Genomic DNA, 26863 nt, shown 5'->3' with positions numbered 1-26863 from the left:
GTGCACCATTTAACAAGAGTGTCATCTGAAGGCCACACTGACGTTTTTTTTTTTTGAGCGGTTGATGTTGGAAAGTAATTGTTGCCTTGTAGAACTGATTGCTTTCATCTTAACTCATGAGGCAAAACTGAGAAACTGTTTTCAAATTCATTAAGATTCATTGTTTTGCCATCCCTGTAACAACATGCTTGGCTGAAAAAGGCGTTTAAAACCTTGTCATTTTGAGGCTGTGGAGCAACTGGCTCAAAAAGATAACAAGTAACATGCTTTTTCATCCTTGCCTCTCTTCTTTTCTCTGCCAGCAGTTCAGTACCAGTCGAGCCTCTATGGAGGAAACAGCAGCAGCAGCTCTCCCGTCTCCAGCCGTGGAAATTCACCCATCGTGTGTGAGCGCTGTGGGGAGGTTTGTCGTGGGGAGGTGGTGCGTGTGAAGAACACACACTTTCACGTTAACTGCTTCACTTGCAAAGGTAAAAGAAAAAAAACTAATAAACCCACACACAAACATGCTTTATGTATGTATTTATTTTTTTGTTTTTTACATTACACACACATAAAAAACTCATTAAGTGTGCACCACAGTTATATCTGCTTCCGTACTCCACTCTTAGCCTTACATACAAAGGTTTAAATTCATTTGTTTTTCAGTCTTGGTCTAATGCATTTCATCCGCATCAATTTACATAGTTAAATATTAAATAATTACTCAGACAAGAAGGAACCAAGGCAGTTGAATAATTGCTAGCTTCTTCTTGCTCACTGAAATGGAGGCTGAACCACAACTTCACCGGGAACAGCCAGAAAAAATTAGAGACACCGATTTGGAAAATAGTTCTGTCTCCAGAGACAAAAATTATGTTGATGTAGGAAATATCATTTAGCACAGTGGAAAGATCGTTGGTCATTTAAACATATAAGGCATTGTACTTCTGTCCAGATTTTCCAGCCACATAACATGCATAATATCATATTTTAAATCACCCAGATGCACATGTAAAGAAAACCAGTATGCATAATTGTTCAAGGTCTGTTAAATAACTTTCCTCCTTTTTTCATGTTGTTCCAATTCTGGATACTCACGAAAAACCTGGTTAATTGGTCAGAAAATGAGACTGAAATATGTACAACTGTGTTTTTAGACAGACTGAGGTCCTGTGTAGAAAGTTATTTAAAAGACTGCAATGTTTTGAAGTCATTTAACATATATTTATAATAGAAAATGCCCCCAGTAACAAAAAAAAAACAAACTAAAAGAAAACAATAGGTGACTTGATACTAAGAAATGCGTTTTTGTTTTTTATTTTATTGTCCTCTTATAGAATTTGATTCTTGCAAAATGTTTCAGAAAAAAATGGTCTAATGATAACGTCTACAAATGAACAAGGTTAATTAGTCACCTGACTGAGCATTCCTGAGAGTTCAGTCTCTCGGGGATGCTCGAAAAAGCACCAAAGTAAGAAAAAAAAGACAGAATGACTGATTGAATGACTGTGATCTTCAGGCCCTCAGGAGACACTGAAATAAACAGTTTGTAGCTGCAGCCATTAATGGAAAACTCCACCATGCAAAGAATCACATATCAACAAGTTCCAGAAGTGCCGATTTAAGGAGCGCTGCATCAATGCCATGCATAAAGTAAAATAAATAAAGGATTTCTAATTTACCCTAGCGGAAAATTAAATTATATCGATGTTAAGGAAGCGACTTTTTTGGAAAATACGCTTACCACACTTGCTTGCAGAGATAAAGCTTAGCTTTGCCTATTAGTTTCGCATAGCACAAAGACACAGTCTGGGTGAAACAGGTAGCATGGGTATGAATATTGCTGTTCTCCAAAAGAAAAACTGACCCTCTTGCAACTAAGGTTAGCAGTAAGGTAGTAACACATAGGCAAAAAATTGTATAAAGTGAGCAAATCTCCAAAAATAAATCCTAGCTGTAAGCAGTGGATGCAGGTGTAAAGAAGCAGAGGAAAGATTTAATCATTTAGATTTAGTGTGAGGCCCTGTTTTTAGAAACACAGCTATACGCTGTTTTAAAAACATGTTTATGCATGACAGTGTGCATTTGTGCATGTAGTTGTGCGTGCAAACCCGGAACTATATATGTCACTTGATGTCTCTGCATGGTTGAGCTCCACCAGCGAGCAGGTGGGACAGAAGGCACTAACACAGCTTTGCAGTCAGCAGCTAGCTTAGCAGTGCAGTCAGCAGCTTTTCAGCCCCTAGTCAGACTCCAACCAGCTAACCTCCTTTCACGGGCCGGGACCTACACAGTCCCAAAGCATACTGCAAGACAACACAGTTTTCTCTGTTTGATCTGACAGAAGCATCGCATCAATGCACTCAGTCACAAAGCACAGAAGAAGAGGATTTTCTATTTTTTTTTTCTTTTCTTTCATGGAACGCCATGTTTTATCTCACGCACCATTACTTACAGATGCAGATCTTAAAATAGCCTGAGGTGAAATGACTCTTTTGGTTGTTTGGATGAATAATTGATTATCTGCTCGATTGAAGCACTCACTCCTCCTGACGGGACATAAGCCAGATGTACTGACAGAAGTGTCCCGTTTGATATTAAAGTTCATATTATTATGGACAATTGATCTTGCAGAGTAAGCTTAATGACTTTTAGCTAATGGCACAGTCCATTAGTACTTCATCAGCAGAGGAGACGTCAGCTGATGGAGCAGACAAGAATCAAAACGTCAGCTTTTAGTACACAGATGTCTGGTTTTTCCACTCTTCTGCTTGTTATCTTCTTCTTGCTTCTGCTCTCCCGTGCTGTCGCTCTCTCGTCCCACCTTCTTTGTTTTTTAGATGTGAATGTCAGTGAGTTACAATGCATCTTTGGTAAACAGCTTGCCTGTTAACGTGACTATTCAGGAAATAACAGGGGTATTTTTAGGGAACAAAGACATTAGAGTGAGACGGATGAGGCAGCTACACTCTATTTTAGAGTGACTCCAATTGTTTTTTAATGTGTTGTGAAGTGACTAGTGGTGATGGTGGTATGCAATGAAATCAAGATCTTGGGCCTTTTTAATGACATATAAATTAAACGTATTGAAAACCTGGAACTATTTAATGACAGTTAATTATAAGTTTTCATTGAGTCAGAGAATAGAAATCTAGATCAGACTGGCAGTATAAGAAGTCTGTGATGTGATGCATGAAGAAAAGACCGTGCACGGTTTTTCTGACACTTTTAGTCGTGAAAATATTAACCAGTTTGTTTTATTGAAATGTCTCAACAAGTATTCAGTCAATTTTTGTGTAATTTGGTGACTTAGCAGCAATAACATCAAGGTATATTTTTTCTAGGACTTTATCAGTCTCTTACATGGTTGTGGAAGAATTTTGGACCACTTTTTCTACAAAGTTATTTTAGTTCATCGAGGCTTACAGGCATTCATTTATGTACAGCTCTCTTCAAGTCCCACCACAGGATATCATTTACCAACACCCAATTATTTTCTTTTTCTGTTGTAGATTTGCTACTGTGCTTGAGATCATTCTCATTTTGTATGGCCCAGTTTGGACCACGCTTTAGCTGTTGGACAGATGTCCTCATATTTGACTCTAGAATACTCTGGTACATGGTCGACTCAGTGACTGCAGGGTGTCCAGGTACGGTGGCTGTAAAACAAGCCCTACATCCTTATTCATCCACCGCCATGCTTAACAGTTAGTATGAGGTGTTTGTGCTGATATACTGTGTTCTCTGTGCATTATGGGCAAACATCTCCACGTTGGTCTCATTTGTCCAGTGGCCACTGGATGCAACTTAACCTAAGCTGTGCTGCCATGTTCTTTTTAGAGAGAAGAGGCTTCCTTCTGGTAACCCTTCCAAAAAAGACATAATTTCTCAGTTTTTTCTGATTGTACTATCATAAAATGTACCATTTGGTATGCTAACTGAGACCTGTAGAGTCTGTAGCTCTTGGGTTTTTTCAGTTTTTCTAGCCATTGCACGGTCTGATCTTGGCATAAATTTGATGGAAACTCCACTCCTGGGAACACCAGGGCACTGTGTTAACACACCTGAATGCTACAGAACAGCAAACATCTGCTGTTATAGAGAGAGTCGTACCTGCTATGATCAGTTAATGAAGTGCATCTCATTAGCCGCACCTTCTGCTACTTACCCCCTTAATTCCTATGGAAGCAGTAAAGATGTACTTTTTTAGAGGACTGGTCAGAGCGTTGTATGTAACACTCTGTCCAGTATTTAACCTATTTTTATAAAATTAAGCTCACTACCGTGCAGAAGTAACTTCATCCCATGTGCAATTTAGAGCTGAAAGTTGTACCAAAAAAATGGCCTTGTACACATTCTAATATACTTGTCATCAATGTGAATTTTCATAAAGCAGATAAAAAAATGTGGCTGCACATAATGATTTCTCTGAAAATCTCTCATACAGCATTTCATTTAAAATCTGACTGACAAATGGTGGCTATTCACAACCTCAGCGTCAAACAATACTGCCAAAATCCATGCTGTAGCACATAATTCTGCCTTTGTACAGTTAGACCACAGACTGATTAGACTCGTGCTTTTCCCTTTTCCCCTCATCAGTTTCTCTTTGATCCTTCTGTCCCGATCACACACTCATGCAAATCCAGACGCGCTACAGAAAAGGAAATCCATCTTAAATTGATGATGCTAATAGATGAGGGAAGACAGTGACGGGATGGCAGATGTGTGCTGGATGGACAGATCAATAGCCTCATTGATACCTCCCTAGAGTCCCCCCGCATCTTTCTCTACGTCCTCATCCCTTCACTTTGCTGTCTGCTTTCCTTTCTCCTCACATATGATGCTCTTTCTCTATTCAGCTTCCTCTAATCTCTCCCTCGACTCCCATCTTGCCCTTCTTCGTCTTCCTCTGTCTTGTCTGAGCCTTGTGTCTGAAATAATCCTCTCTCCTCGACATCTCTGCTTTTTCAGGCAAGAAAACTTCCCCATCTACATCATCTAAAACCTTCCAGCATCTCTTTTCTGGTAAATCTATTCGAACACTGGCAATAAGGAAAAGTGCTCGGAATTTTCCTTTGTATTGAAACAAGACAAGACAAGGCTTGTAATGTCTTCCCTCAAAGGCGGTGAAATATCGGCACGCACTAATTTATTTTGATAGATCATCCAGCTGCAGGTGCTTTGCCTTCTCAAATGAATTTAAAACAGACTCCTATGATTCTAGTGAAGCTTGCTGCCAAGGCTGACCCACTTTAAGATAAAACAAGTTTGTGTTTCACAAGTGAAACATACCAGGAGCAAGAGTCTGTGTATTTTATCACCATTAGTGTGTGCTCAGCCATACACAGTCATGGATGGCCTGGCTCTTTCTTCAGAACAGACTTCAAGGGCAAACTGTAAAGCATTAATCGCTGTATCAGCTCTGCTTTGCAGCACTTTTTTGTGGTTTTGAATGAACATTTGCTGACGTCCATGTGTGTTTCCATACATGCTTGTATTCTGTGTTTGTACGTGTAACTGAAAGCCAAATCACAAAGATGAGACAGTCCACACCACACCTCCAGGAGTTCCTTTTGTTTTGCATCTTCATTATATCTGTTATTATTAAATCTTATTCATTTTTCTTCTTTGAATCTTTCCTTCATTCACTCAATGCTTTACTTCAGGCTTCAAATAAAGAAATCATTACTTGCAGTCTTTCTGCCAATATCGCGTGTTTGTGGATAAATGCATTCACACCTGAAGCACTTCAGTCTAATAGGCTTTAAATCACTATTAACAGCTGTAAAAAGAAAAAGTACTTGGATACTTGAGTGCCTCTGACAAAGTGCAGCTGAACCTGTCACTTAAAGGGAGAATAAATAGAAGGCTGGGGAACAATTAAATCGATGAAGCAGGGCGTGAAAAAAGGGAATACAGTTTACAAAGCAAATTTATTTAATGGTTGATATTTAATTTATTTATCTGTGCTTTGGGAATAGTTTTTATTGTTTTCTTGAATAGCCCAGTCTCACGGCAGTTTTTGAAACAATCATAAAAAATACATTTTTTCATGTTTATGGGCACAAAGCAGGTAGGTGTGACCACCGCAATCAGGAAAACAAGTTTTGAAAGACGTGTCGTATTTTAACCCAAGCCGTGAAACTTTTTAAGCCTAAACACTTTTAACTGACAGTACTTTTAATGCCTAACCTTAACCAAGATACATATTGATAATGAAAAAACTGTGATATGTATGTAAGGTTAAGATGACTTACACCTCCAGCACCCCTCCTCCAACCTCCAAATTTTTTTCCTCAACTTTCCATAAGTACATATTCAATTCAATTCAATTCAATTCAATTTTATTTATATAGCGCCAAATCACAACATAAGTCGCCTCAAGGCGCTTCATAGATACAGAGAAAAACCCAACAATCATATGACCCCCTGTGAGCAAGCACTTTGGCAACAGTGGGAAGGAAAAACTCCCTTTTAACAGGAAGAAACCTCCGGCAGAACCAGGCTCAGGGAGGGGCGGTCATCTGCTGCGACCGGTTGGGGTGAGAGAAGGAAGACAGGATAAAAGACATGCTGTGGAAGAGAGACAGAGGTTAATAACAGATATGATTCAATGCAGAGAGGTCTGTTAATACATAGTGAGTGAGAAAGGTGACTGGAAAGGAAAAACTCAATGCATCATGGGAATCCCCCGGCAGCCTATGTCTATTGCAGCATAACTAAGGGAGGATTCAGGGTCACCTGGTCCAGCCCTAACTATATGCTTTAGCAAAAAGGAAAGTTTTAAGCCTAATCTTGAAAGTAGAGATAGTTTCTGTCTCCTGAATCCAAACTGGAAGCTGGTTCGTACATATCAGAGTGGACTCATGGAAAATCATGTCCTGGGCCTTAGGAGTTGTGTTGAAGATAAATAGATTACTTCTTGATATTTATAGACTGTTCTGCAGGCCTTGTGATTACAGGACAATTTTATAACCTCAATAGTGCCTTAATTTCATTGCTTTGCAAATCACAAATTAGGGTTATTAGTGAGACTTTGTTAGAGAAATTAGATTTCTATTGATTGTTATTTATGTCAAGTGAGAAGTCGTGCAAGTTAAAGTGGTTTCAAAAACTGCTCTCTACACATGGATTGAACTGCAGATGAATGAGCTAATTAAACAGAATTTATTCAAACCCCTCTCACTTCACTTGCTTTTCTTATTAAGAAACCAAAGTAATTAGTTAATGTGAAATATATTCATCTGTACCCCTATCAAAATAATCGTTTGTGGCTTACACTGCATATAGGACTCTCTGATATGTCAGGTTTTATTTAGCTCCTGGAGGAACTGGTTAATGCTGATTCAACACACAGAGCAGTCTAAATATTAAAAAAACAAAACAAAACAAAAAAACCCTCCTTCAGTTTGGGACAGCAGGTGAGGGTCACGGAGTGTCAGGGGTAAGGTCACATTGTCCTAAGGTCTTGTTTGACAGGGTATGGATAGAAGTGCCTGACAAGTCTCTGACCTATATGAACATTAAGGCTCAGTCAGCAAGTTCAAGTAGCAGTGGGAAGATTTGCTCCAACTGTCCATGAAAGAGTAAAATGTCATGTGACAGAGGGAGAATAATGGATGGTAGCAGGCCAGCACATGCTCATTTATATTCTGGGAGTTCACTGCTGTGACATTTTCGTCTTCTATTATAATTACACTGTAAATGTGTCAAATGAATTTTTTAGTTCAATGGAATTATTTGTGGTCAGGCATGCCCTTGTATTTTAAAAGACTACATATAGGGATGGGCCTTTTGTGGCAGTATCTGCGTACATTTTAAAGAAATGACTGCAAAGGAAAAAAAAGTTTTTATAAGATATGGTGAGCTACTGGATGATGTATCAGCCCTCCTTCCAGGTCTTGGGTCCTACTGTGTTCATTAAAGCCGTTGTCTTTTTAACGTGCTTTAATGCTTTGTATCTTCTTTTATGTGATGCAAACAAGCCCCTAAAAATAATCAGTGGTCAATGTCAGGCTCTCTGGCTTTTTATTAGCACTAGCATGCTAATAAAATGTGCAGCACTATGTGCAGCAGGTCTTTTAGCCCAGTTTTAAAAACTTTACAATGTAACTGTAGCCCAACGGCTCATGGTTCACCAGACTCAAAATATTTGAATGCTTCAGAAAACAATCATTTAAAGCTAACTAATATTTGAATGGGCACATGAAGCCTAGTCTGTTAAACTTTCCTAAAAGTCCTCTTCACATGGATTGGACCTGAAGTGGGTTTATATCAGTTTCACAAAAAAATAGCAAAGCATTGTGTAAAGATATGCCAGCAGCTGATATGTGCATAACATGCAAATATTAAACTGGATAAGCGTATTTACTATCTTAGTTTAGTTTGTTACTAAGCTAACAATTGCTAGTTATCACTGAACACAAAGCTGACACTATAACGATAAGTTTGTGTTTTAGTCATAAACCAAAGCAGTGGCTGAATGTGAGTATCATCAAAGGAGAATTGGTTAAATACCAGGTTCAAATAGTTCGACAATAAATACCTGTACAATACTCTACAATCACGCCTCACCGGCTTAAAAGTCTGGATTTTGAGTTAAGGTTGTTGTTTTGTTGAGCTGGCAGCGGGAGAGATGCAGCTGTGCGTGTCCAGCAACCGTCATTAGTGAAATACAAATGATCAAAATGCCACTAGGTCTGTCGTGGATATTGTTGAAATGATATTTCAGTCTGGACCAGCAGTGGGATTACACCTACCTACTAACTGACTGCTTTTGCCATCCCTAGTAAGATAAAACTAATAAAAAGGTTTAAATATGTTTAAATTCACCAGTGAAAATTAAAATGACATAAATATTTGTTGAATGCTCTCTGGTGATCTTGATTATTTGAAAAATAAATATGAAAGGATATCAGCCTGTATAAAATTCATGCATTGATTTTTGTCAGCGAGAACAGCTTTTGGAAACTGGCCTACGATTTGAAATCCAAAAATAACAGAGAGGCCTCTGGAGAGGCCAAGTCTTAACAGCTCCCACTCTTCCCTGTTTCCTCTATATCTTAATAGCTTTCCATTGAGACAGTGATGAATGTGTGAACGTTATCTGCATGGTGAGAAATGATGGGATGTGTATTTGAGGCTGGTTGTGTGGCTGGCAGAGTTGGACCCAAACGCAGGACTGGGGAACACAAAGGAGAAAACTAAAAAGTGGCTTTATTAACTAAAACAAAGTACAAAACAACATGAGGAAAATCAAACTTTCAACTTAACTGGGAAAACGTGCTGCAGAAGACACAACCATGATGGATGATGTAAAAGAGAGCAAAGGGAGATTCAGACAATATAGATGCACCAGGTAATGAGGGAAATGGGAAACACCAGGGAACACAGCTGAACACAATCACAGTAACGAGACAAGGGGTGCCAAAACCAAACACAACACACAGGAGACGAGGGATCATTAAAATAAAAAAAGAAGTAATAAACACTAATGCCAGGACTAAGACGCCAACTTGACACAGTGACTGGAGATAAACAAACATGGCGACATGACTGACTGGGGAGACACAAAGGGAACATAAAAGATGATAACTAAAGATTACATAACCTAATGAGGAACAGAGACTGGAAACAAAAGGAAACCAACATAAAAAAAAATAAACCTCGAACCACAATAATCGATATTAAAACTCAGAGGCACCAGGAATATAGAACATGAACAAAGGACTCAAACACAAAACTCATTTTAACCTAGAATGAACCTAAAGACCTACAGAAGCACAGAACTATAATACAAAAATGATCAAAAATGAGAAAAATCCCAAAACATCCTAAAATCTCAAAACCATGACAGGTTGACTTGCTTGGCTTGACAATATTTACCTTTTATATGTCACATAAAAATGGCCTTTTGTTTTGACATGCAGTATGTGAGTACAATGAGTTCGAGAATGAGTGCTTCAGTAACTGTAACTCTTCCTCTGTGAACTGCTTTAGTCTCAGCCCGACTGATAAAGGTCAGGCTGGCATTTCAAAGTTGTACAACAGCCGCTTTGCCAGAGGAGAAAAGAACCACCCACCCCCACCCAAAGAACGCTTAATACAGTATTGTTATCTTTTTTCCTACACTACAAAAGTTTACTTCAGAATCTTCAGGCTAAATAATAAGTAACGAAATACTTAGTACATAAGACAGACTGTTAGCCTTCACTGTGAAGAGTTACAAAAAAGTCTATCACAGTGTGAGCTTTGTGCTTTAATTCGGGTCAGAGAGAAATTAGAACCTTACTGTAAAAGTCATCAGTTTAAATGCAGCAGTCAGTGTGTTGTCTTTACTTTGGGATCCTATTTGTCAGACACTTCATTTAAAATATTGTCATTTATTTCTAAAGCACTGAATGAATAAGGATTGAATAAACTTCTCATAGTTCTCTGTAGTGTTTACTATTATTCCACTCTTTTTTATGGTCAGCAGTCCACAAATGATTATTGGCATTATTGTAATAAAATGTATATTGAACAGCAATACCATATAAATCTAACTTTTAAGGTGTTATAAGGTAATTGTAAAGCGAGTTGGATCCTTTTCAAAACCCTTTAAATATATTTAAATGAAAATTCCTGAGTTTGGCTGCAGGCTCATATTGTTACTTAATGTTGCTTTACCATATTTATGATGTCTTCAGCTTTCCTATACAGTTCTATACATCTCTCTCACTCCTTCTCTCTATCTGTCTGAGCCTCTTAACACACTGGCTCAGATTAGATCCACTCACTCTGTTGGGTTTAGAGCCATTAGCTTAATTAGAGACTAGACGTTCAATTCACTGTCCGATATCTTGATCCGTTGGCTGCCTTTCAGTCGTCTAACCTAAAGTACGTAAAGGTTTCATCATACTGCCTCTGTGGATAATGCAGCGTATCCTGGGCAAGTCCGTTACAAATTATCTGTCAGTGACAGACGTGCAGAGGTGAAAGCATAGCAGTAATTTGATTCTTTTTAGATACTTTCATGGGAAAATATCTTTACACTGGTTCCACTACGTAAGAATTTTTGGTTAATATAAGCCATTGGCTGACACATATTGTAATAAATACTATAAAGCACAACTGATGGCAGATGAGGGACTCAGCTCCCTCCAGCTGGAGCAAATAGCTGTTCAGTTCCTTTTAAAACACCTGATCAACCAGCTGAGCAGAGGCCGCCTAACAAAAACACAACACGTGCAAGCTAAAAGCAATACAAATTAGGATCAGGGTTCTGTAGATGCTGTACCGTCTGTTGCAGGACTTCTTGTTCTTCTTGTCCCTGAAGATAGTTCTGTGTGTTTCCTACTCAGTGTTTGGAGTCGCTGTTCTCCATGCACAATGTGAGGCCAGTCAGAAGCCTCCCTAATGGTATTACATAATCAGTGAGACTCCAAACATTTGAAGTGGCTGAAACTTTATTGCACCTTCATTTGGATGGACAAGCATAACATACTGTATGAGTTAAGACACGATGGTCGCTGGTCTAATCCCCAAAATCAGATTAGAGTATTAACCCTTCTGAGCTCAGAAAGGACAACAGCTCGTACTGTACTAATCTACACCCACAAACAGTACACGCGCGCGCACACACACACACACGCACGCACTCACACAGAATATTAATTGTGACTTTAAATCAGCCGGTGAAACCTTTATGTGGATAAGTGGATTAATACTGTTGATTGTGTCAAAGAAGGCTGTCAATTAAAGTTTCTTAATTACTTCAGCAGCTTGTGGAACATCATACATACTGATCACATACATATTTGACCAACTCGACACCCTGTTCTTTTATTGGTCATGACAGTTTGCCCTCAATAACATGACTACCATGAGCAACCTTGCCACATTGTAACTATACATCCTTTTTTTTGCTTCTGTTTATGAGAAATGAAGTTCTGTGTCTCTGTTTAGTGTGCGGCTGTGACTTGGTGCATGCGGGTTTCTTCCACCATTCTGGTGAGTACATCTGTACAAAGGACTACCAGCGGCTCTATGGGACCCAGTGTGACAGCTGTAACCAGTACATCACTGGAGAGGTGGTGTCTGCCCTGGGGAGAACGTACCACCCAGACTGCTTTGTCTGCAGCATCTGCAAGTAAAGAATGAGTGTTTCTTCATGTAGACCTAAATGTTGGCAGGCAGATAGTCAAACAGACAGACTGATTGAGTCAGGCAGTCAAAGTAATAAAAAGTTATTTGGACTCGCATTCATCTTGTAAATCTATACTTGGTAGTAGTCTGTCTGAGATCAGTAATAAATTCAGACGAAGGGATCAGACAAAAAAAAAAGAAAGAATAAAATCCAGTTTAATAATCACAGTGGGGATTGAAGACCGGTCAGGACAGGTTGTCTGATGACTTACTCGAGTGGCAAGGTTCAGTGTTCTGGTGCTCCTGGTGTCAGCAGATTTATGGATCATGACATAAAAGTATTATTTAACCAGGGGGATTATCTTACTCTAACCTTAAAGAAGTGCTGTGATTCCATAAGTACAACTTAAACATGACGATCAACAAGTAGATATTGTGAGCAAAATGAACTACGCAGAAAATTAACAGACTTACTCTGCGTGAATGTTTTCTGTCATAACACAGAGATGCAAACCTTTCAAAAAAAAAAAAAAGATTGATTAAAAACATAATTGCAAGATGTTTGTGTTGAAATTCTGCTCCACATAAAAATGATCCCTGGCCTGAGTGTAGTGGTTTACATGTTTGCTTGCCAAGTGAAAAGATGCTGCTTCATTTCCAGCCGGAGGCACAGATCCCCTTTGGGGTTGTGTCATGAAGGGCATCTGGTGTAAAGCTCAGCCAAATTAAACCTGCAGAGCCGCCTGCTGTGGTGACCCCTTGTGGCAAGGCAGCATTTTTTTAAAAGTAAGACATCGTAGTTGTTTCTCACACGACTTTAGAAGAGGCCTGCTTAGATTACTGTGTACGAGTAAGCTGTGTGTTAAAATGTTCTTGGTTTCTTAAGAACAGCTCCTGTGTCTGCCTCACGGGCTCTGTGCTCGCCTCTGCTTTTACCCTGAAATATTATCCCATACCTCACTGGGTATGAAGCGTTATTCATTTTAACTGTTACGCACTGAGAATCTGACAAAGATTTCCAGAGCTGAGAGCAACATTTAATCCTCGCAACTTTGACATCAGCCTGGAGATCTCGTTTTATTCTTTGCTACATTCAAACTGCAGAAATACTCCTCTGACACTGCCGATGGTAGTTTTTGACAGTATTTATGTTATTAAAAATGTCCCAGTGTAAAAAAGAATTTGCTAAATGTTCGTTTTCAATGCTGGGAAAGTTTTCATGTATAATGTAAGGGTAGCAGAAATAATGGCAAATATTGTGTGAAACTTCTGCTAAAGAAACTTGGAATTACCTGCACCAATACTACTTACGTACATCGATACTGTTCAACTTGGGAGTACAAGCAAATTGGAATTTCGTGTGTTTTCTGATTGGGTAAACTGTGAATTATCTATCACCCTATCTGCATTCTGCATGGCATTACTGAAATGGTTTTTTTATGCGTGCTTTCCCAGAAGCCCATTTCCAATTGGAGACAGAGTGACCTTCTGTGGGAAAAAGTGTGTGTGTCAGCAGTGTTCACTTTCTCTGAACAGCGACAAGCCCGTCAAGGTCCACGGACCAAGCTGTAAGAAACAAACACGCACACACACACAAATGAAAATATACGCTCACTGATGTGTACAACACCATACACAGCAACAACATATCTCACATTTTCTTCACGAGACAAAGGATAAGCCAACACACATTATCCAGTTCTTCAAAAGCTGTGCAGGTATTACTTTGTAATAATTATTTTTCTATGAATATTTCAAGGAAATGCATGGTGTTTTAAATAGAATATACTCAACTCAAAGGTTCATTTACTAGCCTGTAGAATATGCAAAATGTCATGTTTGATACTCCAACAAATTAAAGAAATGGAAGAAATAAATATGTGTCCAGCTTTGAGTATTTAAGTTTGTGTGTGTAACTAAATCCCATCAAGTCCCATTCATCAAACCTAACACAAGCAGAAGAAGATTCAGAAGAAGAAGAAGATTTTTTAAAAAAGCTATTAGCTATGGTTTTTCCCTGCCTAATGATATTTAACTGACTCATATCTTTGTGATTCATCCAGCATGTAAGACTGTTTGTTCCCCTACAAATGAACACCTAGAGTTGCACAGTCCACCTGCTGAACGCTGCAAAAACACAGCATCTTTGTAGGTGTGTAGCTGCAGGGAGATACTTCCAAACACACCCACAAACACAGAAGGTGGCCTGCTGCTTCAGGTAGTCCTGGTAGCTCCATCTGGCAGAGACAGTGTGACTGTCACGACAGGAGAGAGGGATGAGGAAGAGAGGAGGAGGAGGTAGAGAAGTGATGAGAGGTTGGCAGAGCAGAAAGGCAAGGACATAAAAGGGGAGTGATAAATGCATAAATGCTCAAAGTGTTCCTGCCTGTTCCTATCGTACATGTGTGCGTTCTCATTACCGCGCTTCCTGCTTTTCCTCTCCCCTCTCCTCCCCTCCCCTCCAGACTGTGCCGGCTGTGGTGAGGAGATCAAACAGGGTCAGTCTCTGCTGGCTTTGGAGAGACAGTGGCACGTCAGTTGTTTTAAATGCCGAACATGCGGCTGCGCCCTCACTGGAGAGTACATCAGCAAGTAGGTGGCTTGATCCTTCCTATCTCAAGTCAGTCATAGGTGTGCTTGGGCAAATATCAAACGTTTCTTCAAGCAATCCACATCAAAAGCCACTGCACAGAATCTGCCTCCTGTATCCAGACTTTTAATTCTGAAACTACCGTACTAGAAAATTGCACGTTTAAAACATTTGTCATCAAGTTGTGGAAAGGTTGAGGTTTTTTACTCATTTTTCTACTATTTACTATCAAAATTAAATTGAAATGTTGCACTTGCTTTGTAAATCTTTACAGGATGAATAGTTGTGGAGTAAACTGTGAGCTTTTTGTCTTTCTCACTGTTTCTCACTGTTCAGAGATGGGATACCTTACTGTGAGACTGACTACCACAGTCAGTTTGGGATCAGGTGTGAGAGCTGTAACAGGTACATAAGTGGCAAAGTACTTGAGGTGAGTGCATTTTTCTTTTGTGTATGTGTGCTTTTGGGAATATGCGTGCATGCTTAAAGACAGCTGGGAACGACAGTGGGAATGTGCGTGTTCTGTGCTTGTCAGTGTGAGCTGGTCTATAAAAAGCTGCAAAAAAATGCAGCTGTCCCTCTTTAAATGAAGTGCTGACTGATGACGAAGCAGCTTTGGAAACCCGACAAAGCAACACTTCCCCATCTCCTTCACACTATTCATCTTTTTTTTCCCTGTTTCTTATCATGCCTCTCCTCCTTCTTCACTCTGCATTGTTTTTCTGTTTCTTATCACCACTCTGTTCCCGTTTTCTCATCTGTACCATTTGCTTTTGCCATTTTGTGTCTGATTTTCCTTTCCTTTCCTTTCCTTTCCTTTCCTGCAGGCTGGAGGAAAACATTACCACCCCAGCTGTGCGAGATGTGCCCGCTGTCACATGATGTTCCTAGAAGGAGAAGAAATGTACCTGACAGGTAATCAGGATATTGTGTGTTAACTAGCAAAATAAGTTTCCCTTGTATGAAGTGGAAGAAAATTCCACTATCAACCTGAACTTGGATAAAACAAAGCTTAACATTTAATAATAATTATAACTTCTGAATATAAAAGTCTGAATATATTTGTTAGGAAATCAATTTAGTCTGAATTTATGTCTCCATAGTCACAAATGTGCTTCTGCATTTGTACAGTTAACAGGCATAAAAATAGACTTCTAGCTTCAATTGAATTAGTACCCTGCAAGTATCCAGATGGCCTCTGTGTGATTCTGCATCTGTGGAAGTGTGTGTGTGTGTGTGTGTGTGTGTGTGTGTGTGTGTGTGTGTGTGTGTGTGTGTGTGTGTGTGTGTTGGTATTACTAATGTTGTGGGGACATTAACATGTTTACTCATATTTTGAGGACAAGCTTCCCTTATGGCAAATACTTATAATAATTTAATGACTTCTAGGTAAGTGTATATGTATGTGTATGTTTACACCTGTGGTGGACACAGACATAAGACTAAGATTTAGATCTTGGTACTTGGCTAAAATGTCCTCAGTTCCAACTAATGTACCATGCGTCATTTCCTGAAACCTCTGCAAAGGACTGCATGAGAAGGATTTGGGGGTTTATGTCTGAGTGTGTGTGTATGTGTATATATTAAAAAAAGACCAGGAATGTCAGTGAAAAATACCTTGACCTAATAAAAGATTGCGGTAACAGCCATTATATAGGTTATTGATCTCAAGTATAACACTTGTGGTAAATACACAGAAACCCACACATCCCCCTCCTCTGTCACACAGAGAGGTTGGAGTCAATTACCTGTCAGCCTTCACCTCCTCCACTGTTTCCATTACTCTCAGCTGTCACTGACAGAATTATCCTAAATGATGTTACCATCACCAGGTTTTAAATTGAATCATCCAGGAAATGTTGTTTTATAAATCAGATAACAATGACTAAAGTTAATGAGTTCAATCATGGAGATACATGAAGATAAAGAAAACTCTTGTTGTGTATATATATATGATGAATTTAGTTTGAGTCCCACATATTCAAAGAGCATGCAGCATTTATATCATGATAATACTGCTAAGTATGAATTAAAATTGGCAGATTTCTTATACCTGACAGGTGTGTTCATTTGTCATAGAACAAAGAGTTTTTATACAGTCTGACAGAGAACAGCAGGAAGATTTCCTGAAGCGTTATTTATGGTAATTGGGTTGAATCAGTCAGAGGGATAAGGAGCTCTGCTTCCTTAGTAGTGTGGAGTGGAGGGAGTTGTGATGGGTTGTCCATAATGGAGAGCAGTTTGTTCAGTGACCTCCTGTCCCTCACTGACTCAAACGGCTCCAAACTCTGGCCAGTGATGGTTCCAGCCTTGTGAATCAATTTGTTAATCCTACTCGCATCTCTGGTGCTGATGCTGCCCTGCCTAGCAGACAACAGCAAAGAAGAAAAACAAATAACAAACAGGGAGTGAAACATTATAAAAAAAAATCAAAAATACAGAAAATATGTACAAAAACTTAACAAATAACAAACTAAGTGTACTGAAAGGCATACTATGAAGAACATATGGGAAAAACATGGGTGCACTGCACACAGAAAGAACTGAGGTTAAACAGAGGCTAAATACACAAGTGGAACCTAACTGGTGAAAACAATTAGGAAAAAGCAGCAAATCACAGCAGTGAGTAAAGACAAGAAGCAAACCAACTGGACACATGAGAAAGGAGACTGCTGAATAAAACAGGAAGTGACCAAAGGAGCACACACAGACCCGGAGTGGGTGGCTGGAACACACACCAAGAAAATACAAGATGAAAACAGATATTGTAAAATAGTGCAAGTGATAAAAAATTTAAAAAAAAAGTAGGACAGGACAAGAAAAAAAATTGTGAACACTTGGCTTAATGGAGGGAAATTTAAATTTAATATTAAGTTGCTGTACCGTAACATGTGGCCGACAGGCACAGTGTCAGAGTTGCCACACAGGGTGGCACCTCCTGTTTCAGCTCATTGTCATTCTGCTGCTCTACCTCTCAAAGCCACCAGTAAAACTAAGCATTTGCATATAGTACTTGAAGACCACATATGTGAGCTTTTTAATCTATACCTGTAAGCGTGTACATTATATTCTTTATAGATGTGTTTGAGACTAATATGTGTGTCTGTGTGCTGAGCTCCTGTAAACTGCCCCAAGGTTACATTCACTCCTTTTGATTACTTTAGACATGTAGGAGGCCCGAGCAATCACCCACGTGAGGCACACTCAATTACGACACACACACGTACACCCACTCGTACATGCACACACAAACTCGAAATCCATCTCATGACACATGTCTAGAATAAGAAGTGGTTTGTGTGTGCAAGTGCATACAAAAACTGGTTTGTGTGGTGGTAGGGATTAGGAATGGGAATTAATGAGAATTTAGAGATTCCAATTCCATTATTTGATCCCTTATCGATTCTCTTATTGATTGTCATGAGGTTCTCATTGGCTCAGTTTCAAGAGTCACCATCATTGCTAAGCAGCAGTAAAGAAAATACATTCATGCAAATTAATTGCATGCTGTGGGTCAAATGTTTGCTGAGGTATTTGCCCTCTTTGCTTTGATCAGTGTTGGAGTCGTCACTCAAAAAAGTCATTATTACACATATTACACGGGACATTCTTCTTTCAAGTAATGTGGTACATTACTTGATTACTCCCAGGAAAAAGTAATTTGTGATCCTACTCGTTATATTAATTTCATAACAATATGTAAAAATATAAAAACCCCACACACACAAACACAAATTCCCAGTGAGAACACAGATCTCTAAGATCTTTCTCTTAGTAGAATCCAAAGCTAGCTGCAACAAAGCAAAGATGAAAACCAGCACAAAAAAGCAATCGCCTTCCGCTTTAGAAACGTGAACAGATAGAAACGAGGCTGCAGCCTGTTTGCTCCTCTGCTTGTTACCTGTTGAAGTTCAGGGTCTGGCTGCTGAGGTCGGTATTGACTGAGCTTTCACTCTGGGTTCTTGGCTAGCTTAGCATTAGCATGCTCTCTCGGTGGATGCTTGCAAAGAACCAAAGTTATGTTAGCAGCATAAAGCAGTTGTTTCTGTCCAGGATTTTCCACTTTGCCATTTATCTCGTCCTTTTGTGCAATAAAAAGTTCATATCCACGCTCTAGACTGCGTCACTATTTTCCTCCTCTTACACGTGAACTGAAATCAGCTGATTGTAATTAGAGTTCAAGAACTGTTTTATGAACTAAAAATGGATGCTAGCATCTTCAAAACGGTTAAAGGATTGAATTGCTGTTATGGTTTTCCTTTCCCTTCATTCTCAACAACATTCTCAACAAAAACTTGGATTTAATGTTAGTTAATTTCCTTTCTTTAAAAATTAGCAGCAGACCATGGTGTTTTTGTTTTTTTGTGTTTCGTTTAAATGGCGAATTACATTTTCCCTTCAGGTTTGGGGCCGCTGCTTAAAAGACGTCTTTTAATTCATTTTATCATCATTACATAAATATAATGGTGGTAAAAGAAAGCACATCTTTTAGAAGCGGTACTGTAACCGGAAGGTCGCCGGTTCGATCCCCGAGCTCTCTGTCCTCGTCGTTGTGTCCTTGGACAAGATACTTTACCCTACCGCCTACTGGTGTTGGCCAGAGGGGCCGATGGCGCGCTATGGCAGCCTCGCTTCTGTCAGTCTGCCCCAGGGAAGCTGTGGCTACAACTGTAGCTTGCCTCCACCAGTGTGTGAATGTGAGAGTGAATGAATAGTGGTATTGTAAAGCGCTTTGGGTGCCTTGAAAAGCGCTGTATAAATCCAATCCATTATTATTATTACAGCCAATCAATGCTCAGTGATCACAGCTGAGTGATAAGCGATGCCAAAGAGAATCATTTTTGTTTGGCAGAATCAGTTTTTGTTTGAATGAAATGTTCCTTTCCAAGTAGAAACTGATGATTAACCACATATATTTACTCTTTACTCGGCGTAGTCTCAGTTTCAAAAGACATACAGTATGCACTTCATGTGCTCAGTGTGTACACACTTTGTATTGGCAGCATGGCTCAGCAATAAGGAAAATTTTCTGAATATTTAAATATCTTTTTATAGACTACACTTAGAATTTCAAATGGTACAAATATATAAATGTTATTACTACTTCCCTGGGTTTCACACTGGTTGCCTTCGACTCATATTTTTGAATAGAGTTAAGATCAGATGGCCAGTTTGTTCCACTGATTACCCTTATTTTGCATAAAGTCTGTACAAAGACAGCAGAGCCTTCATTCCTACATCCCACATCTGCATGTAAGAAAAAAAAAACCCCAAATATCTCAGGTTACTTTATAATGGCACTATTGTTAAAAGAAAAAATAAATAGGCATGCAGCTAGTTTTCTCAGAGTTTATTTTGCACTGTGTTTGAGACTGAATTCTTTTTCACTGCACAATTTAAATTCTCCTCATCCTGTAGAAAAAGGATTTCAAGTCCAAGGCCACACATCTGTTCGACAGCAGAGTTAAAGACCGTGGGTGGGACGGGGGTGCACTGAATCACCACGCATGGTTCCTGTCTACACTATTGATTTTGTGTGGGTGTTTGTGTGAGAGCGGTGTGTGTACTTATTGGGCGTGCATAGCCTCCTGCTTTGTGTGTGCGTGTGTGTGTGCGTGTGCGTGTGTGTGTGTGTGTATGTGTGTTGCAGATTTATGGTGTTGATGGTGGTTGTATATTAGAGTCATGATCAACTAACTGAGTTCTTTTTGCTGGCCTGCCCCAGGGCTCAAGAAAAATGATACATAGGCAACGTGTGTGTGTACACATGCATTTATTTGTGTGTGTGTGTGTGCGCGCGCGCGTGCGTGCGTGTGTGCGTGTGTGCACACGTGTGCTCAGGGTGGATATATTACTGTCATTATCAGATCTACATGGATATAACATCCTGACATTAGTGGTCGATTGTTATAAGAGCTACGAGATCTCATTCATTGCCTCTTTCCTCTCTTGCGCTGTAGTTCACCCTGCTCTTCTTTGTTTACTGTTGCTCATTCTTCTCTCTTTTCCCCTTAATTACTTCACTTCTTTTTCATTCACAAAATTCTTTTGCCATAACTGTTAAAGCACAATTATGCCAACACAGTCAAAAAAATATAAACAACAACACGATTATAATGTCGCATCCTGGAATATTTGATGTAATATTTTTGCGCTTTAACACTTGTTTTACTTTCTCTTTTCTGTTTAAAAAGGATGGTACAATCATGCCGGCTTCCTTAATGGAACAATTTTGAAACGTACTTAGTTTTTTTTTTTAGTCTACAATGTAATATAAGCAATGAGAAGTATTCACAGAAGCACAGCATGAAAACATGATAGCAAAACTAAAGAAAAAGTACTGAATGTATTTTTTATAATCAAGTACAGCGATAGAAGTTTCCGTATGGTTGATGATAAATCAGCTGGCTAAATCATTGCTATAGAATACAAGAAGACCCAAGTTTAAGCAAAGTAAGGCTTCTACTTCAATATTAATAACTTTGTGGACATTATTAGAAACATACAACATGCAGTTCAGCATTATTCACTTGTTCATTCGTTCCATTCTTGTTATTTGTGCAGTACTGTTTATTGTGTCTTATTTGCTAATATCTGTTGCATTTTAGGCAAAACCACAACAAGGAGGTAGAGAGGCAGGTTGCAAATAGTAACTTTATTGACCATAAAGTTGTTAACAAAACACAATGCAGAGCGTTAGCAGCAAATTCCAAGTCTAAGTCGTTTTATAAAAGCTGAAAGAAGACACAGGATAAAAGCTTGATAAAATGACAGACTGAGAAGTCATACATGCTAAAGACCCACCAGGTGGAAATGGCTAGTATAAGGTTCATATAGACTAAATTAGACAATAAGGATAGTGGGAAATGAGCAAAGGCAGGAAATAGAGCTACATGAGGGACAGGCCTTCAAAATAAAATAGGGAGTCACTAAAAGATGACATGGCAAAAACAACAAAATTTGGGGATCACGTGTCTTAAATTGTTTTCACACATTCAGAATGTCACTAAACATTAATGACAGGTGAAGATGATGACATGAATAAGAGTTGGCCAAACTAAAAAGATGAGTTACTGTGAGAAAAACATCTGTTTAATTATGGTTGGGATATTTCAGTTTAGACAAAGGAGTGGACAGAATTTTTATTTTTCCCTCTTGATATTTATCTGTGTAGGAAACTACAAGAGCTACATCCTCTCTTATCAGTTTAGATAAACTGCTTCCACACACACACACACACACACACACACACACACACACACACACACACATACACAGTGTCTCATGTGTGTGTGTGTGTGTGTGTGTGTGTGTGTGTGTGTGTGTGTGTGTGTGTGTGTGTGTGTGTGTGTGTGTGTGTGCCTTTGATTGATGTTGATGCACTTGAGAAAAGCTGATCTGCTCTTCATAGGATCCCATAAAACTGTATGGCTGCTGCCCACACGCAATAAACAAAGTAAACTGAGATAAAATCCCATGTGTGTATGTGCAGGTTCAGAGGTTTGGCACCCCATGTGTAAAGAAGCAGCTCGGCTGGAGAGGAAACTGAGGGTGAGTGTTACTCAAAATACCTGCAAGCCCCTGCTCTTCCTCTCTGTTTCTGTTTTTGTCCTCTCAGTGGTTCTCTCTTTCATGCTGTGTCTGAAATGTCTCACTGTTGTTTTAAAAGCAGGTATGTCGCTCTTAGCATTGTAAGAAATGTGCTCAAATCTGCCCTCAGCGAATTTAGTTTTATATATAAAAATTTGGATAAATAGACTTTATTTTGCTGTTCATTTATAAAAGATTTCATTGTAATATATAGTTCGTCACCAGATTGTTCATACTATTGTTGTAGCTTTATTTAACAGAAATTGTCCAAACACAGCATAAAGTCTTATTGTATTTTTTCAAAGCATTTCATCGAAAGTAGAGCTGCAGACCTGCACTTTGACAGCTCTTGCCAGAGCCTGGTGTTATCATGAACATGCAAATAATAATCATCACACCATGGCAGAAAAGGAAGTTGTAACTTTACAAAACACATACACACACCTACACACAACTACACACACACACACACACACACACACACAGGGAATATGAATGTTAAAAGCAGGAAATTAACATTTGTTGTCAAATGATTGCTCAGCTCAACCGGGAAGTGAACACGTCAAGAAAAAAAGTGAGATTCAGCTATTCCAGCACATAGAGGAACATTTACAAGAACACTTACATGATTAAGAGTTGGCTTAATAATGCTGTCACAGTAAAAACATAACAGGTACAGAAGTGTTAGTTTGCAGCTATAATATTCAGTACAAAGTGGTTCTCTATCCTGAAAGATTAATACTGAAGAAAAAGTCAGGTATCCGCCTTTTTAAGTCTTTGTATGAAGTCAAACAGATTTGATATCTATAATATTACACAGTTCTGGCTGTGAGCAGAGAAGCTCCATCCACTTGCTTTATATTACAAACAAAAAAGCAGCATTAACAAAACACAATTTTTTAAGTGAGAGGCTAGATAAAGTATTTTAGTTTACTTATTTATTTTAAATTTGGTCTATATTGACATTTAATATCACACGGTTGATGCATGATTTTGCAGCTGCACCTGCATGCTGTGAATCTCCTGTTCTACCACATCTATTGGATGTTGATCTGGTGACTGTGGAGGCCATCTGGACTCATTGTAATGTTCCAGAAACCCTTTTTGGGGTGGTTTTAGCTTGGTGTGACTTGGTGCGTTAACTTACAGCTATTAGAAGATGAGCACACTGAGGCTTGATGCTGAGTAGTAAGGATGGAGTCCAGAGTGTGTCCCATAGACCATCATACCACCATCATTATACCACTTTAAGTGTTGATACAAGGCAGGATGGATCCAGGCTTTCATGTTGTTTACACCAAATTCTCACCCTGCCGTTCAAATGTTTGAGCAGAATTCAAGGCTTATTACCAGGTGACCGTTTTCCAATTGTCTGCCGCCCAGTTTTGGTGAGCCGACGTAAATTATAGCCTCAGTTTCCTGTGGTACTGGAGGTACTGGTGGTACTGGGTAACCAACTCAAGGTTTGAGGTGATGTGCTTTCAGAGATGATCTTCTGGATACCTTGGCTGTAACGAGTGATTATTTGAGTTACTGCTCCAGGTTCACTTTTTTGAGTAATGCATTAAATTAAAGTACTTTTCTGCGCTCACTGTTGTATTTAAGCTAACTTTATTCACCTTCTTGCTCTCACTGACATTTGTCCCACCAGCTGAGACGTACCTCCGAGACAGCATCCATTTCTCCTCCAGGCTCCTCTCCTCTCCTTGGCTCTCCTCACCGGCTCATCTGTGTGAGTAACCGTCACCATGGCTACGCCATGGTTGCGCCCTCAGCTGTCACAGTCACATCTGTCACTCAAACATAACCAGCATAGACAGAAGCACAAAAGAGACCCTTAAAGCTCAGGCGGTCTGTGCTATCAGTCTCTCAGCAGACTTCTTGTCTGTCTGTTGCCTCTCCCTGCCTTACTGTATGCCTACTAAAAGCAAATTGCCAGACTACTAAAGCCTTAATATGCCTTTTATAATAAGCAGGCTTTTATCTTAAGCCCTTTAGTTTCCTATCCAGAGTTATTGTCTTACAGTGCACACTTTTTAGCTCTATCTTAGATCGTTTAATGTCATGTTTAAATTTTTACTGGCCCATCAAAGATTTCAGTTTAACCTGCTCACCTGAATGTTTACCATTGCCTCATTTCCCTTCCTGTATGCTACCATATGTGTGATTTTCTATGCAAGAATTTGGGTGCCTCTTCTGTTGGTGATCGAGATTGGCTGTTTACAGCCAGTCTTCTACTTATGGTTTGGTCTTCATTTAATGTGTATCCCTGTCTACCTGTCTCTCTCTAACAGGCTAAGGGTGATGGGGATGTTTTGGAATATAAGCAGGTGGCAGCACTTCCCAGGGTTAAAGCCATATATGACATTCAGCGGCCCGACATTATTCCTTATCAGGCCGACCATGCACAGACCCACCTCTCAGATGACACTTTGGAGAGATGCAACCGTAGGCAGGTAGTCACACACACACAAACTCACTATTTGAATTTCTTCCGGTAAAAATAAATTGACCATAAGGTATTAAGAATAATGAACAGTAACAAATATCTTTTATTTCTCCTCATATCCAGTCATTGGGCTCCTTATCACCATACTCTCATGTAAGTACTCCCCCACCTCTTTGTGTAATGGTTGAGAAGGTAATCCTTACTCTAAAGTATTAAATACAAAAAGAAAATAGATGTAACCGGTTTTAATTTTAGAACTCAAAACAGTAAAGTTGAGTGATATCAAACACCGGCAACATTTGAATACAAAAAGACATAGTTTGATATTTTGGGACATAATTTTGTACCCTTGAGATATACCATCTTAATTAGTAAACTTTAGAAGTGCTGGTAGGTGGATTTTGTTCCCATCAGGCTGCATGCTTCCTCTGATTCCAGTCTACATGCTACGCTAACCTAACCACTTTCATATTTAATGCGCATCTATTTATATGCTAATATTATTGTTTCAGTCTTGGCATGAAGGAAAGTAACCATCCAAGTATTTCTTTAATTTGTGCCATCATTGTAACGGCACCGTGATAGTCTTCACTGTCTGTGTTTAGACTACATCTGCACATGTTTGTGCACTAGGACTGCTAGCAGCATACACACCATGTAGGTTAATAAACTGCTGTCAGCATGATTAAAACTGTGTTGTGGAAGTAACCTTGTGGTCTACTTTACTGCCTTTAGTAAATTAAAGCACATTACTCAGACAGCCTCTAAAGCAGCCTTTCCTTTCAGGATCTCTTGGATGGCATGGAGTTAAGAACAAGACGTTCCTCCAGCTCCCCCTATACCGACTCACCTGCACACAGTCGTCACGGAGGCTCCCCACTGCATTATTATGTCCCTGGTAATACTCCCACTCAAGCAAAGACACACACACACACACACACACACACGCACACACAGAGAAAAATAGCTGGATAGAAAGTCTTTGTGTGGGTGCAACTCACATTTGCATGCACATGTAATCCATCGGGTTATTTGTCAGTGTATCTTTCAATACCCTGTCTGTCTTACTGTTTGTGGATGTGGGTCATTGATGCTTTGGTTTCTCTCATTGTGATTGGCTGGGCTGAGTGCAGGCAGTGAAAGTGGCAGGAGTTCTCCTTATTATAGTCAGCCAGAGCCCAGGTGTGCTACACCCACCAACACCTTCCAAGGCCCCAAGCATTTCCATGTGCCAGGTAGGCCGTTACTGTGTATGTAGCCCTGACCCTAACCTGTTAACTAACCAAAACTTCACCACGTCAGACCAAAACTAATCCACAGTTCACTGATGGACCTCATTTGTTATTACTATATATCAGCTATAGCAGCTGTTCTCCTGCATTCATGCACACAGGTTTTAATTGGATTAAAATAATAATTTGATATTTTGTTGTCATTTTTGAAATAAAAAAATCCTTTATAGTCATGGCAAAAAAGTACACTGTCTCAAGTCTAAGGTTTTACATATGAGGACATAATAAAAAACAAGGTGGTCCTGAGCAGGTGTTAGAATGAGGTAAATACAACCTCAGATGGACAACAAGCAACTAACTAACAACAGCTGAGCCAAAATGTAGAAGCTGTGTGTGAAAGAGAAAATACGGTCCATGATTCAGTCGCTTGTAGAATCACCGTTAGTAAATTGAAGTAAACATTTTCTATACAACATTATTCATCTCTCACATCATTGTAGAGGAATTTCTGCTCACTCTGCTTGACAGCGTTGCCTCAGTTCATTGAAGTTTGTGGGCATTCGTTCATGGACAGCTCTTTGAAAGTCCCACCACAGCATTTTATTCAGGTTGAGGTCTGGACTTTGTCTTGGCCAAAGCAACCTAGATTCTTTTCTTTTTCAACCATCCTCTCATATATTTTCTGCTGTGCTCGTTTATTGTCCTGGTGCATGACCAAATTTCTCTCAAGCTTTAGCTGTCAGAGGAGTTCAAGGTTCCCAGGTCCAGTGGCTGCAAAACAAACCCAAATCATCACCCCTCTACCACTGTGCTTGACAGTTGGTATGCTGTGTTTGATTTTTACCAAACATGGTGCATTATGTGCACTATAGCCAAATACCCACAGTTTAG

At 39.4% G+C, this 26863-nt stretch overlaps 1 protein-coding gene across 4 annotated transcripts in view; it reads left to right on the top strand.

Moving 5' to 3' along the window:
• The window catches only part of LOC309715307 (actin-binding LIM protein 3-like), a 54711-nt gene that overhangs the window by 6272 nt on the left and 21576 nt on the right, over positions 1-26863 (top strand). For 2 of the 4 annotated variants that reach the window (XR_014279182.1, XM_082548315.1), the window contains 12 exons: positions 303-470; positions 11932-12115; positions 13567-13679; positions 14577-14703; positions 15038-15131; positions 15529-15616; positions 22194-22252; positions 23943-24023; positions 24586-24747; positions 24864-24893; positions 25527-25638; positions 25874-25975. Coding sequence is in view for 1 of the 4 variants with exons in the window: in XM_082548315.1 (XP_082404441.1) it covers positions 303-470; positions 11932-12115; positions 13567-13679; positions 14577-14703; positions 15038-15131; positions 15529-15616; positions 22194-22252; positions 23943-24023; positions 24586-24747; positions 24864-24893; positions 25527-25638; positions 25874-25975 (1320 nt within the window). In the remaining 3 variants the exon portion in view is untranslated. The remainder of the gene's footprint in view (positions 1-302; positions 471-11931; positions 12116-13566; positions 13680-14576; positions 14704-15037; positions 15132-15528; positions 15617-22193; positions 22253-23942; positions 24024-24585; positions 24748-24863; positions 24894-25526; positions 25639-25873; positions 25976-26863) is intronic. The other 2 variants (XR_014279183.1, XR_014279184.1) reach the window with 2 other exon arrangements.

This window comes from Aulonocara stuartgranti (genome assembly GCF_965226115.1).
Source record: "Aulonocara stuartgranti genome assembly, chromosome: 10".
Classification (NCBI taxonomy): Eukaryota; Metazoa; Chordata; class Actinopteri; order Cichliformes; family Cichlidae; genus Aulonocara; species Aulonocara stuartgranti.
This window is presented reverse-complemented; position numbering and strand designations above follow the sequence as displayed.